The sequence below is a fragment of the Periophthalmus magnuspinnatus genome, chromosome 5 (genome assembly GCF_009829125.3).
Source record: "Periophthalmus magnuspinnatus isolate fPerMag1 chromosome 5, fPerMag1.2.pri, whole genome shotgun sequence".
In the NCBI taxonomy this organism is placed as follows: domain Eukaryota; kingdom Metazoa; phylum Chordata; class Actinopteri; order Gobiiformes; family Gobiidae; genus Periophthalmus; species Periophthalmus magnuspinnatus.
Window position 1 is genome coordinate 25,332,076 of NC_047130.1, and position 15,594 is coordinate 25,347,669.

At 38.8% G+C, this 15,594-nt stretch overlaps 1 protein-coding gene across 1 annotated transcript in view; it reads left to right on the top strand.

Moving 5' to 3' along the window:
* The first annotated feature begins 1,084 nt into the window (after positions 1–1,084).
* The window catches only part of ca16b (carbonic anhydrase XVI b), a 125,023-nt gene continuing 110,513 nt past the window's right edge, over positions 1,085–15,594 (top strand). Inside the window, exon 1 of the mRNA XM_033965958.2 lies at positions 1,085–1,770. Coding sequence (XP_033821849.1) covers positions 1,686–1,770 — 85 coding nt within the window. The 5' untranslated portion in view covers positions 1,085–1,685. The remainder of the gene's footprint in view (positions 1,771–15,594) is intronic.

A 15,594-nucleotide genomic window follows, 5' to 3' on the forward strand; every position in this document is an offset into this window, starting at 1 on the left:
TAAAGGCGACAGTTGAACAGCTCAGCAGAATATTGGATTAAATATGAGCCGTAAAAAGCAGAGCCAATGAAATTATATTACAAACCATTTTAATAGTGAATGTTCACTGTGTGCCCTGCAAAGTTACCAGGTAACGGAGTGATTGCATTGGTCTAACGGTTCACTCAGAGGACGCTAGGTAAGCATGGGTAGTTTCAACGCATTTGGCACAGGCCATTTACTGAAAATGTACATGGAGGAAACTATGATGATCGGGCTGGAATGAAGAGTTAGAAGTGAAGTGAATTCAACTGAAGTTCTGATATTTTAGGCCAACTTTGCTTTCTCAGTTTGGCATCATGTAGCCGTCTAATGCCAGATCTGAGAGTGAAATGTAGCCTCCAGCCCATTTTTTACTTTGTCATTTGTTTCTCAGTTGTCTTAGGCTGCAGCAGGTAAGTCTTTGAAACAGCAGTCCATATTGGCATAAATGTCCTATTCACCTTAACCATTCTGAGTTAAGGACAAAAGAACATCAAGGGATGAACAAAATCTGTCACCTTAATGAGTGCCCCACGGGAACATATAGACCTATCAATTTCTACCTGGCTCAGCAATGTGACCCTGGATGAAAAAGTTTGGACGGCCTTGTAGTTGGCCATCTTTTTTTTTTTTCTTTCTTCTTTTTAAAAATTAAATATGGTAATATAAAATCAGCTTTGAATGAATGAATGAAAGTTACAATCACAGTTCTAGTTCCAAAAGAATGGCCATAATTCATCCTGGGCCCACTCTCCCTTTATTAGCCAATTTTTATGCAACATTTTACGCAGTTGTCAGGATCCAAAGAGGACACATGACAGCTTGACATACGCCATTGATTTTTCCTGTCATCCTCACCCCAGCGACGCACACGGAGACGGCAGCAGCCCGCTTCAGCCTCTGGGTCCGTTCCCAGTCATTTTGCATTCAACAGATCCAAAAGAAGCGCCCTCCCTCTCCTCCCTCTCCTCCCTTTTTCCTCTCTCCTCCGCTCCTCCCGCCTCCTCTCCCTCCCTCCCTCTCTCTCTCTCTCTCTCTCACACACGCAGCCCAGCTTGTCCAGTCGCCACACACTCATGCATGCCTGACCGCTAGAGTCTACTTCCTGGATGGAGAAACGGGAACGGGACGTCTCCTCTCCAAGCCAAACCCTCCAGTTTTCCCCGTGCGCTTTTTGTTGCCCTTCGCCGCGCGGACGCCTCCTCGGATAATCACTTCATAATGAGCACGTGCAATCAATACTGTTCGACCACTTTGTGCGTAGTTAACGACAGAGGATTGATCGCCGATTGACCCTCTCTCTCTCTCGCTTTCACTCCGGGAATGTCGCTATCTGGAAGCCCTCTACAGGCACGGCGGAGTCCAGCAGATTTTCAACAGTTTTTGCACAGTCGTGGTAGTGTGCGTCGCGTTTTACTGCTCCAAGCGAAAAGCAGCCCGTGTTTGGACTGGAGGCGAATATATTAGGACGATTATAAAAGCAGAAAGCGTACGTAGCTGGCGTGCAACCCGGACTTTGATGCTCTGCCTTCGTGGCTCGCTGTGTCAACTTCAATTTGGAGAGCCACTCGTGTGTATGTGATTTTCTGAAAAGAAGAAGAACAGACTCGGAAACTTTGTCACCCGCTGCCTTCTTTCTTGTTGCTCTCCATGAGTAGTCTAACATGCGGAGAATACGGGATCCGAGTTACTGGTGGATTTTATCCCTAGTGATTTTAACCTTGCCTAAACACAAAGACTGTCATCCTGGTAAGTACTTCCAGTTCCGACGCGGGGTTAGTAGCTTTTATTGATTTCGCGCAGCAGTACGCATGCACTCCGCTGTCTTCTTGGCTCTTTTCTAACCAAGGGCAAAAGCGAGTTGGGATGGTGGACATTTTACACTTAAAGGAGCCCGTTTTGCTCTGTTGTAGCGGTACTGCCCCCCCGGTTTTGCCCGCTCCACACGCACGCAAACCGGAGAGGAGATTGATTTTTTTAGATTTGGAGCCATGTCCCGTTTCTTCCCGCCGCTGTCCGTGCCCAGACCCCTCCAGGACCACAATCATTGATTATTAAAACATACACGAGTTAATTGTCTGAACACATTCCTGCAGGCTGTTGGATGATTTTTGGTGCCCAGGGGGAACTGATACACGCGCCATCTCTTCACGTCAGAGTGGCTTCGTTTACGTCGTTTAATCAGCTCGTTTTACGCGTGCAGAAATGCTTTAGTTTTGGACACTGGCGGTGGTGAACTTGTACAAGGATATAGGCTACGTCAAGTGCAAGGGAAAGAGGGATGAAGGCGATACTTTGTGTTGGCTGATAAGGGTCCAGTCCGTTACAAAATAACACCTCCAGCTTTCTATTTGCAAGTTTACTGAGGGAAATGCAAAGTAATCTCTAGAAGAACTAATAAGAACCATACAGATCCAATGTTACCAAGTCGAATAGTTAAAATACCCAAGAATGCACTCCTGTTGACCCTGTGCTCCTGCAAAAATCCAATAAGACAGTGCGTAATGTCCATATCCCAAACATTGAAATCCGGTAGAATTACTAAAGACAGGAGGCCGATGTGTGATTGTGTTTGGGCATTTTGCTTTAGTGCACATTTTTGACTTGGTTAACTGGAGACGGGTGAATACAGAGGATCGTGGAGAAGTTTGGGTCTGTGTAGGTGAGCGGAATATGGAAAAGGTTTAACAAATGACTTATCACCAAAATAAGTTCCTAGTTTGTGAACATTTGTGAAAAACGATGGCAATAAAAGGATTCTGATTCTGATCATTTATATTAACTTAATTTGAAATAATCCTGATTTCACATTGGCACAAATTTACAGCTGTCATTTCTGCATATATTTGTTTTGAGTGTCGTACTCCTGTCTCTCTATGCTCTCACCTTTTGTCTATAGCACACAGTCTATACACTCTAATCTGTACAAGGTGAGCCTCAGTGAATTGAAGGTGAGCGTGCTGCGGGGTCAACCTTGGCGAACCCCCTCCCCAAGGCAAACGTCCCTTAATAAATAATATAGGTTAGGTAAACAGCGGGCTCATGTTTTATTGCATCGTGACTCTGGTTAGGTGTTTAGGGTCTGCTTCAGCTCAGATGCATCTGAGCAGTATTTAAGGTGGTAGATATATGCTGACATATAACATAAAGGTTGGTGGTGTGAGCCTCTACTGTCCTCGACACACTTCACACCTGTTTGCTCAGACGGGTCATAATCTCAGGGAGGTTGTGTAGTTTTCTGGGGAATAGTGATCTACTAAAATTTCAAACTTATGTTTAGATACTAAGGGAAAAGCGTGATGTTCTTCAACAAGGCACTTGTGCAAATAAGCACTTTCTCTCAAGGACCTTTTCTAAGTAAAGAAAGGAAAATAATACTAACAATAATAATAATAGTACCTCAGTGATTAAATACAATTTTATACAATATGATTTAATCTTCAGTACAAAATAAGTTTCTTATCAGGTGGATAGTATTTTCTGATATTGATGAAGACCATTATAAATATTTTACTATAGTATATATACTCTACATCATTTGTACCTTAACTTTGTTCTTTACCGAGTTACAGCCATACTGTAATGTTTGCTTAAGGTTACTTGGTCTTTATTGTCCCTGTAGGGAAATTTGTTCTCTGCATTTGACCCATCCTTCAATGTCACCGGGGCAACCTGTCAGGGCCAGTGGGCATCAAAGTCCCATGAAGACCCAGATCTTGAGCTAGGCTTTGTCAGGGCTGCCTTAGCTGGAACATTTTCCCTATGGTGCATGTTTTGGGTTGATGGGGGAAACCAGAGTGACCGGAGGAAACCCACCAAGTCCGCACATAAAAGGCATATGGCCATGTTTTGTACTATTTGTGCCAGTCCCTATCACAGATGGAAACAGATGTTTAATATATTACATTAAAGAGTTAAAATAAGATATCAGAACAAAAGTACTATTGTTTCTGTTACTGTCTCACTTATTTGGACACACGTATTTGCTGTTATTATATTTCTATGGGATTACAGTCTTCTGTTTGTTTTAAAAACCACACTTCACTTTGTCTTTTATGGAGTTGGTCAAGTGAACAGTAACATTTGAAGTTTTGTGGGGAGAGGCTTGTTCCCAGTGGCTGTAATCATCCCCCATCGAGAGGCACAGTGATGTAACGCACCAGAACAGTCCGACCCCCACGGCCCCAAAATCCAGCACTCCAGGCTGCGCTGTTTGTGCTTTTATTTACTATAGCATTCCCCCTCTCCGAGACACAGATTTTTACAAGGCATATCGCGTACATGATTGAAAGGGACTGGTACAAATAATATGGTGTGTCTGGACTAATCCAATTGAAGCGTTCATGTCCTGTTGATTTGACCTATATCCCTTTTATGTAAACATCCATTATAGACTGGCTTAAAGCTTTATCAACATGGAAATATGAGATTACACAGAAACTGATTATTTTTATTACATGCGAGTTGGTAGTCCTGGCAGATCATAAGATTATTTTGTGATCCAGAAAAACTGCATCATGCCTTGTTTTTACGCATGCACTAATCACAAATATGTGCAGTTTACATGCAGTGACTATAGTACATATGTGTAATGTGTAAGAGCAGTTCAGGGCAACTCAGGATATATAATCTACTTTGACCATGTTTGATGTCATGGTCAAAAACAACTATTTTTGCCATTTTAAAAAAAAAACAATCAAAAAAACATGCTGCATTCTACGGATGTGCAGACCTTGCCAATGCTGAAATGTCCTGGAAACTTTCAGAAAAGCCACAAATTCAACTTTTTCAAGGCTTTATCGTTTCATGGGGAATTCATTTTTTATGTTTCTTCTGCAAATCTCCTAGTGTGTAATCATCTCGGTGTTAATTTAGCATTGTTTTATTCCAGATGCCTTTTAGGAGTTGTGACCCGCTACTGTCTGCAAAAAAATAATGGTTTGTGATAATAAGTACGATATGGTGATTTGATACAATTTGAGATCCTGTCTATTGGAAATAACTTTGTTTCTCTCTTACTTTCTTTCCAAATACAATGTTATGAGGTTATTAATGCGGGCTGTATAATTGAGGCCCTGATGTGCAGATGTGGCAGTAGGGAGCCAGCTGTCTGGACACCATCATTACCATTATGGCACAGGCTAATCACCACACATCTCTCTGATTCATTTGGAAAATAACCAGTTTTTTACTTTAGCTTCACAAAATGTTTAAAATAAGTTGATATCGTTCCCTTGTGACTGCCTTTGTCTCCCCTACCTATTTTCTTATGCGCGTGTTTCATTCTTATTATTCTATATCTATCAGTGTATATATTAGACAATGAATGCACAGTGTGGTTTTTGAATAGAATTTATTTCTATTAGGGTTGATATTGTCCTGCTGTACAAGGGTCGAGTAGAAGAGAACCATAGAATGAAGAAGACTTTTGAAGAACTAACTTACAGATACATATAGTGGCTTATTTCCCAAGTATTGGTTGCTTTTTCTATTATTTTTGTTCATTTTAAGCAGTTTAGCTTTTATTGAATGAAGTTAATTCAACATTTTTAGTGCAAGAATAATCATTGCTGGGTGTTCTGTAATGCATAAGCCCCTATATATTTGCATAATTAGCTTGTTAGGATCAGTTTTCCATTATGCATGGTGAGTTTGTATAGGATCTCTATGTAGTGTCTTTGCACCACGGGATATTGGAAAAATATTCATTTTTATTTGCTCTCAATAGGACAATGGTGTACTGTTTACAATAATTGGCATAATCTGACATTAATTCAGATGAAGCAGTTTATTCGTTTAACTTGTGCTAATCGCCGCAATCCGTCTTTTCTTTATTAGTTGACACGGCTGCTTCAGAGTTCCATCAGCCAAGAAAGATACTCTCCATCCTGTGCTGGTCACTCTAGCAATTTAATCATTTTAATTCACAATGACTCATGCCACTTCAGTCCAAATCATTTCAACTGTCCAGCCGTGAGCATGCACACGCACGGACGCACACACACACACACACACACCCCCACACACACACACACACACACACCCCTACACACACAAAAAACAGCAAGTAGCGCAAGGGAAATGAATTGCTGCTAGGGGAAGCTAGTGCACTTATTTGCCCAACAATAGTGATTAATGTCCCGGCAATAAGGCTCTGTCACCAAAGGACATCTACTGCGATGCTCAAGGACACTGCCGTATCAATAAATGTCCTTTAAAACATCCTTTCACTCCTTTAAACAATATCCTAGCCTTCTCAGTGATCCTCAGTGTGGACTTGACTCGCCGCGAGCTGCCAGTCACTTTTAGGGATGCCAAGATTAATCGGTTAATCGATGATTGTGATTATACAGACAATGTAAGCAGAAGAACAAAAAAAAAAGATAATTGAGATAATTAATATATATTCTTCAAAAATGTAAACCTACTGAGTAGGATGTTTAAGTCACATTAACCTTACTTTATCATTCTACAATTGACCTTATGTATGGTGTCCCATGCAGTTCAACACATGAACATACTATGCAATTACAAATAGATTTAACACACCACATTACAAAAGGAAATATCAAAAAGGAGTAATGTCACAATAACATTTGGCACACAGATGTAATGCTTACCTTTGTGTTATTTTGTTGTAATGATGTGCAGTATGCTTCTGTGTTAAGGTGACATGGTATGTCACTAAGATGTGGAAATGCATTGTACACGTTGTAAAAGCAAGTCAATGCACAACACATTAGCCAAGGCCTTAAAGGACCAATTATTTTTCAGACAATGTTCTAGCAGTGTAGCATACTTTATGCTTCTATGAAAAATGACTCTTTAGTAAAATTCACTCTGAAGGACTAGGAACATTTAGACACAAGGAAAGCCGTGCGGGCATCTGACTCTGCAACCAAGGCCAAGTCACAATATAAGAATATAAATGACTGCTGTCAAATAATATACTGCAGAGTTACTACAGTACAAATACAACTTTGGCGTGGTTCATTTTAGGTCTGCAGCTATCAACTATTTTAGTACTCGAGTAATCTATAGATTGTTTACTTTGATTAATCAAATAATATATAATTGTTATTTCCTTAAAGGCATGTTAGGGTACACTCACACTAGCCCAGTGGAACCGGGCCCACACGGAGAGCCCACACGGAGAGCCCCTACAGCGCCGTAGAGTCACTGTGAGACTTTGGCCAGGTTGAAGGACACACACAAGCACCATTCATGTTACGAGCCCTGTCTTGTGCACGGAGAGGATAAGAGAAAAAAGTGAATAAACTCTGCTCAGAAGTTTTGAAGCCTCATCTCCTGTTGTCTTTGCTCTTCCACACTGGTGTTTAATCCATAAACTCTTATTTTCTTCTTATTTTCTCCAATAAAGCCTTTGCACTCCTGCATGACATGTAGACAAACAGGGCCATGTGACGTCACTGGGCTGTGGCTCGGTTCAGTTGTGCTGGTGTGAGCGTGGGCCATAGAACTCCATGTAACTGTGCTTGTGCATGACTTGGTTCAATAGTTCTAGTGTGGACCTAAACTCACTCATGAATCTAAAACGCACAGCTCTCTTCACTGTTGTGCAGGCTCTGTGTGGAAACATGTGCCATAATGTTTCTGTGCGCGCTGTGTGCTTCAGTTTCACATGGTTTTAACTAATTATTATAATTAAACAAATCATCAAGACAATAAACTAAGAATTGAAGCTTTTAAGTAATTATGTACTCGATTTACTTGATTAATCGTTTCAGCCCTAGTTCATTTTCAAGATGCAAAGATCTTACAAATTGATAAACGGGTAAAGTTGGCTGTAAGTATAAAGAAATCTATGCAACAGATTAAAATATATATATGTAAAAAATCAATGGCTCAATGATATCAATGGACTCAAGAGCAACATGTTGGCTGTTTTTTATTCTTCAAGTAATAATGGGACAGCACCGAATTGGTGGCCGACAGTAGATATATAAAAAAAAGTAAATGCCCTGGTTTAAGTATCAGTCCCACCAAGATACCCAAGCCAGGACATGGATCTCCACTGTTGTGGTCTATTGATTAGATACAGGTATCGGATATCACCACTGACTCATGAAAACTGTTTGGATTAGGGATCAGTTCTAATATCGGTTCTACTGATATTCTGGTTGGGCCTTTTACTGGGTAAACGTGTTCACTGGCTGATGTTGGCCCAAAATGTTTAAACTTCAAATCACAGGAGGCTGTTCAGTTTTAACTTTCTGGAGAGATTACAGTTACATAACCATTACACAACCATTTCGTATTAAGTTCACTGTGTTTTGATGGAAGAAAATGACGTTGTCAGTCCCTGTACTAATATCTGTTCATGTCAGGTATCGGCAGATGCTTGAAGCCATCACTATCGATACCGATATCAGAAGTGAAAAAGCTGTGCGTACTCTGATATTATGATAATGACATGTTGTTCTGCGTGACAAAATAAAGCTGGAAGATGTGGCCAAATAATAAATCACTGTTAATCAATCACAATGTTTTCTTATATACTAAAAACTATTTAATATGGCTTTTTAATCTGTACTTCACATTTCTTCTCCAGACCTCATGCTTGTACCATCAGAGGATTGGCTGTGGACTTCTCAAATAAAAGTCCCATGCTTTTCAGTGAATTGCAACAGTTTTGATCAATTGCACAATCCTAAAATAAGTATCCCGTGTGCGTTCTGACACCCTTTGCTCCTTTAAATCAGCTTTGATGTGATCCTGACTTTGCTCTTAGCCGATCTGTCAGTCCGAGCTTCACCCGCGACACAGCAGCGCCTGCAGGCCTTCTCTTCCTGCGGCGGCCATTGTAGGTCAACAGAGCATGTGTTTGAACTGGGCCCATTGTTACTTTTTCCTCTTGTCACAGCTTGGGATCCAGGGGGAAGGCATAAAACAAATTCAACAAAAGTAGGCTATATCCTTCTCTTCCTCCTCCTCCTCAGTGAGACTCATTTTGCGCTGTCGTCAATTATGAAGATATAGGATTAGGCCTGGGTTATTTTATCAAGCTCGAGGTGCAGTGCAGAATGCAAAATAAGGCGCTTCAATAATAGTCAGGTAGTGGTGTGATGAATTACTTTTTACCCTTAGCATAAATTATTTCCTTGTTATCTGCAGCCGCCCGGAGAAGTATCGTGCTACGTGATATGGAAGTTTGTCGCATTGTGTTAAAGAATCTCCCATCTATCTTTAATTTGGAGGTAACAGCAGCTGAGTAGGTGAGAAGAAAAAAATAAAAAATAAATAAAAAATCAACAATATTCAGATCAGAGCTGAGGCTTTTGTTAAACACGCGGCTTTATATGCAGCCAGATGTTTCACTGTCAGCGAGCTACTTTAAACATTGTCATTATTTAAATTTATGCAAAAACTATATTTTGACAAGTTTCATTATACATTCAGTGCCTGGAGTGTGGATGTATGTGTAGGAGAGGCTCAGAAGTGATGAGAACGGAGCTCAAAGTTGATGCGGTAAAATCAGATCATTGCAGTGATTTTGCTGATTTGAATTATAAACAATATTTATGGTAAAATCCCACTATATTGCCAAGGACTTCAGTGAAAGTTGTTTTTCTTTACGTAACTTTACTTCCACAGGTTTACTTTTTCAACTTTTTGACCTGTTTTTTTTTTTTTACATTTGTAGCATTTTTATTTTTATTTTTTTATATTGGGTAGTAAAACGTTGATTGTTCCTACACTGGTTTTGGCAAACTAAAATATTGTTTGTAAAGCACTTTTATGAAATTAAGTTACATAGTGTTGCTTTAATCTCTTTTCTGATGGAGGGTCAAACACCTGCTTGTATTGAGTGGCCACTGTCCTTTGCCTGGAATGTTCCACAGTATGTTATTAAAATTATCAGTCTTTTTTGTTTAGTTTTTTTGGAATATACACCTTTTAATTTAATAAATACAAGACATTTAAGAAATTTAATGGAGCATTCCAGTCAAAACGTTAACTTTACCGTGGCAGATCCTAAATGTGTGCTTCTATCTGGCAGAAATAAGTGAACAATTAATAATCCACACTAGAAATGTTGTTACCTCCACAATCACATGAGTCTGGCACTCACGGCGGCTCTAAGTTGGGACTTTGTTTTGCGCTCAACCACGGCTAAATCCATTCCATTTATTTAGTGTCCTGTATTTCCTTCCCGAGTTAACATCCTGTGACACGGCTGTCCCGGCGCTCCCTCTGGGTTTCCTCAGATTGATGTTGTGTTTGTTTCTTTCACACACGCCGCTTGTCTCTCTGGGATCCTTCTCTATTCCTGCCTTAAAACAACAGTGCATGCCACTCACTCTACTACAATATGGGAACTGTGCCCTAGCACTTTCTAATGAAACTGCTGTTAAAAGAAGCTAGTTTGCCAAACACTGTAAAGCATTGGCACTGGCTAATTTCAGGCATTTCCAAGGACTGGTTGTGCTGAGTTGGAGAGTTTTGTGAGACCGAATAGGAGTTTGGAGTCTCCACTATCGATCGTGTTGACGTGAGCTCCTTTGGGGAATGCAAATGTTTCTGTTCTTCAACACAAACAGCCGAACCCTCCTGGTAGTGGAACCCTAATTAACTAGGGATTTGAATACCATGGCCTTTTCCTCTGACATTTCCATATTTCACAAAGACACTGTTGTACAGACTCTCAACAAAGACAACTATTCTATTTATTGAGCAAGAAATACAAGAAATGGTCACGATTCGCATTAGTTAAACATTAGCCAAAAACTCTTCACCCCCTGCTCTCAGACACCACCTCTTACTCACAGCAGAACCAAGGCAAAATAAGGCAGTTATTCACGGGAAAACATCAAATTTTATTGCACTAGAGGAGTTCAGTCCAGCGTACTATTTGTGCTTGTCTGTAGTCTGTACAAGCTACTCACTCGGTTTATTCAAAAGCAATAATTAGTATAAAATGTAATACGTTTTAAATACTATAATTGGTCATTGTCACATTTATTATTGGCTTGACCTGTGCTCCAGAAAATGTGACGAATGCTATGTCTAATCCAACCCGAGCAGACCTACGTTCATCTGTCCCTAATACACAGACAGAGAGACCACCCAGATCCAGAGGACAGGGGTCATGATCAGGTCACTGCTGCTACATGAAGAGAGAGGAGAGAAATGCACAGGTAAAAGTACATTTAAACATGAATATACCTGAGTAATATACACTATTAAGTAAAAAAAAAAGATAAATAAAATGAACTGAATGGAACAAAAGCAAAATGTATTAAATATCTGCTAAAAATAAGAGTTTGGTAGTAGCAGAATTCCAACATAAGTACAAGACTGATATCAAAGTTACTATATATTGACAATTTAATCATCCATAATAGATGTTTCACTGTGCAACATGCTGAAAAACAGATCACAATTAAAATCACAATTAAGGGGTAAGAAAAGCCAACTGCTGCTTCTATGAGTTCACACTTCACTGTGATTGGTTAAATGCACCTGTCACTCAAAGCAGTCAAAGGGAAAAGTGTGTGACAGCTGCAGAAATCCACTGAATCACTATATATGACCCCGGATAAAGTATCTGCGTCACAATTCATTTTTATTGCCGTATTGCCTAGTCTGAATTTTGAATTAATTTCGAAAAGTTTGCCATCATTTTCATAATTTAGGAGTAAAGTGGCATTAAGTGGTCTTCAGTATTGCTTATCCTTGCAGCCTTTTATCATGCTTCATAATTTATCAACACAACGGCTCTGGTAATAGCTATTAGGAATTACATCATAAAAACTAGACAGATTTTTTTTTTTTTTCCTTTTCTCAATATCTCTTACCAGTAACAGTCCCTCCCTTCCTCCTCCGTCTGGGGAGCCTATTCTGACAGTGGCGACATCTCAATAAATGGCAGCATGAATAGTTTTGTACAGTTTGTCTCAGTTTTACAGAAATGTCCTGCCAACGGTGCGATTAAAGTCTTTTTGGGTAAGAGGATTCAGAGGGCAATAAGGAGGACGTGGAGCTTAGCGCAGCAACTCGCCGCTTTGACGTGATCCCATTGTTCACTACTTTTTTTCTCCCAAAGATAAAACTGACTGATTTGAAAATATAAAAAGCTGGGCCAAGTCATAAGGATAATGAAAAGCGGTTTTAAATCCCGGGTATTGGTTTTTGTTGAATTACGAATAGTTGCTTCCAAATCTGCTCAAATGACATGTCTGGAAATGACTGAAGGCAGAAGGCTCCGAAAGCTTTGATTGCTTTTGGACTGTTTTGTCTTGGCATGTTTTAATACCCTATCCGAATTAAGCCATTTGCATACAGTGAATTATTCTCCAAGTCTAATACTAAAGTTTGCAATGTTGTGAATCTGAGGGAAATTGTTTAAAGGTCCTATATTACGCAAAATGGACTCTTTATGAGCTTTAACCTCCTGAGACCCGAGCTCTTGCAGGACGTTATTTGCAAAAACTGTTAAGTGCTTGAACAAAACCAAAATGAGAAACAATTGTGTGTAAAAAATATAATAAAAACAAATAAAAAAAATAATAATAATAAGTCAATAAAATAAAAAAGAAATTAAAATATAATAAAAAAAGAAATACAAAATTATAAAAAACAAATACAAATAAAAAAAATATTAAAATAAAAAATAATTAAAATAAATAAATAAAATACAAATAAATCATAATAAATAAATATTCTAAACTTTTAGAAATATTTAAAATTGAACATGTTCTTCTAAAAATTTGCACTGTGATCTAAACAACCCAAAATATGTTGTCCACAAATGAGGACACCAGGTCTCAGGAGGTTAAGACGTGTTAGAATGTGTAGCCTCCTCAAAAACAGACCTGGAGTTGTGTTTTGTTTCATTCCCACATGTTTGAGTCACCCGTAGTATTAGTCTGTAACATCTCCAAACCTCAAAATGCTCTGTTCCACCTTGTGATGTCATGAAGTATTAGTTTTCAAGTTAACCCTTTAAGGACTGAGCACATTATAGACCAGTATGGCTCATCTAGACTTTCATTATTTTTAGCTGTAAAAATCATGTTAAAGGAAGTATCAGAATGTGCTGCATTTTTTCACATAACTACCTCTATTTTACATTTGCATCCGTATTTTTCCTTTGACGCAGAGAATAACTAACTGGGAAAATCCCGGTGGCCGCTGCGCTCTGATTGGTCATCTTCAATGGACAACGTAAGCAGATTACCATAATGAAAGTGACATATTTAAAGAGCCCCATGCCTCTACTTTGAGATGTCGTTTGAATTTACATGAGAGCATAATTAGTTGCGGAGTTACGGTAATGGAAAGTCCACAACCGCGCTCTTTTCGAGACGATGGCATCCGACACAATGGGGTTAACGGCTCTTTTTACCTTTTAGTTCTGTGGAGATCGTCAATTCCACCTGTGGAATTATCAAAATGATTCTAGCTAAGGTGTATGGAGTTTAAAAAGACAGTGGAGCATTTCCTGTATTACCACAGTGTGTTTTCAGTTTGAAAGAAGAACTCTGTCTAAATATGCAGGGCTTGTGTGTTTAACCATGTGTGAATGAAACAAAACACAACTCCAGGTCTGTTTGTGATGAGGAAACATTATAACATAGATCAGAAAATAGTGTAATATGAGCTATTTAATTATTCGTGGCAAAATATAAAGACGGTGATACAGACAAAATGCAGAGCTAGTGTGTCATTATATATACTGTCCTAACAAACGTACTCATGTCATAAAATGTCGTTTAACAAATGTAGCCATCCTTTTCAAAGTTTTCTTGAAAAAAAAACAAGCTTTATATTTATTATGAAACTCCCAGTTCCACTTCACAAATACGACAATGACAAGTTGCTATTTCAGTGCTTGCTACAATACCAATCAAGTCTGAACACACCTCCCATTCAATTATGGACATTCTCATCAAATATGTTTCGAAAATGACACAAAAAAAGGACGAAAATGACAAAAATCAAAACAAATGACAATTTAAGTGGAATAAGCGAGGACTTGTGTCTCTGCCAAGATCAACACTGCGCTAAAACAGGACTAATAAGAGGTGTCCGCCCTTAAGACCCACCTATTCATCCAGAAGCTTTGAGAAAGAATCCAATCACATACAAAAGCAGTCAGCGTTGATACAAAAAACATTTATATTTTTAAGCTCAAAGTGAAATAAACCTGTATATTTCATTTAGTTTTAGACACGTAACTATGAGCGTCTTAGAATCTAGGCTGGAGAATTAGCTGAATGACCCACTTGATCTTTTGTGCTCTCTTGAGGCTCAATCTATACGCAACTTAAAACCCCTTAGTGGGGCTTCATTAGGATCATTACCACCAGCACTGCTCAGTTAAATGCCGTTTTCCCATCTTTGTTGACTCACACTTTTGTCTGCGCTGGATGTTACTTGGCAGTGTTTTGTTGGATGTTTGTGTAACGTACGTAGGAAGAGGAAATCAATGCTTAATAGTTGAATATTAACTTCCTGTCTGTTTTTAAGTGGTTGTTTTCAAATGATGTTGCAGATCTGTCGCATATTAATAACTTCTTATATATATCGAGTTATCCTTCAATAAGTTAGATAGAACAATCATTTTTGGGGGTCAGTGTTTATTGTGAGGACTGTTTCTTTGTACTAGTGGGGAACATGTTGTTATTTTTCTGTTATACAATTTGATTTGAGCTGCAGAGGGTTGAATAAATAACTTCTGTGACTCATCATAGATACAAACTAACAATAAAAGTTTTTCATTCATTCAGTTTGTGTTTTTTTAACAATATTAAACATTTGGAACAGGTTTTTTTGGAGGTGAATCTGCCTCAGGGTTGGGTCAGTGGCATATATTTGTTTACATATTGTAGTTTATCGTCTGTATTTTCTTCTTAAATGGCCTACTTAAGTGTCAGGTTTCATATACCAAATGAAAAATTCTTCTCAGTTCCATATTATAAGCCTAGAATCCTGTAAGATCGTCTCAAATGTTTGAACTTCCTATGCATAGATCACATTTTGTTTTTACCATTAAGCAAAAAGTGAATTGGTTTGGCAACAGTGCTAATATTTTATCACCCTAAAAGATATATAGGCTTTTACTGTTTTGACCAGATTAAAGTGTGTTTGAATTGTTAATGACAAATTAGAATCCAGGCCAAAGTTAGAGGGAACAGGCAGATGTCTTCATTTGTCAAGAATTAAATGTAATTCTGTGGAAATCCCTTTTGGATAATTAGGGCCCGCCTCATTAAGAGAAGCAAATCAATTTCCTCTCAAAGTTCTTTCAAAGGTAATAAAGTGTCCTCGTAGCTTTTTCGGGTGTTTTGCTATAATCGATTCATAAATTCATAACGCTGTAAAGAAATGCTTAAACTTTAGCGCTGTTCAATAAAACAAGATTGATGTCAATAAATGGTGTAAAGGAGAATAATGGCAGCGATTGGCTCTGTGTAAAGTGAGCATTTCCCTGGGAGTGTTTTACTCACCTCCAGTGCGTTTATCCAGATTGCTGCTCCTTAATGTGGACTGTAGTGTTTCAATTACAAATGTTGTAGTTTGACAACCAAGTAAGCTCATTTGATTAAA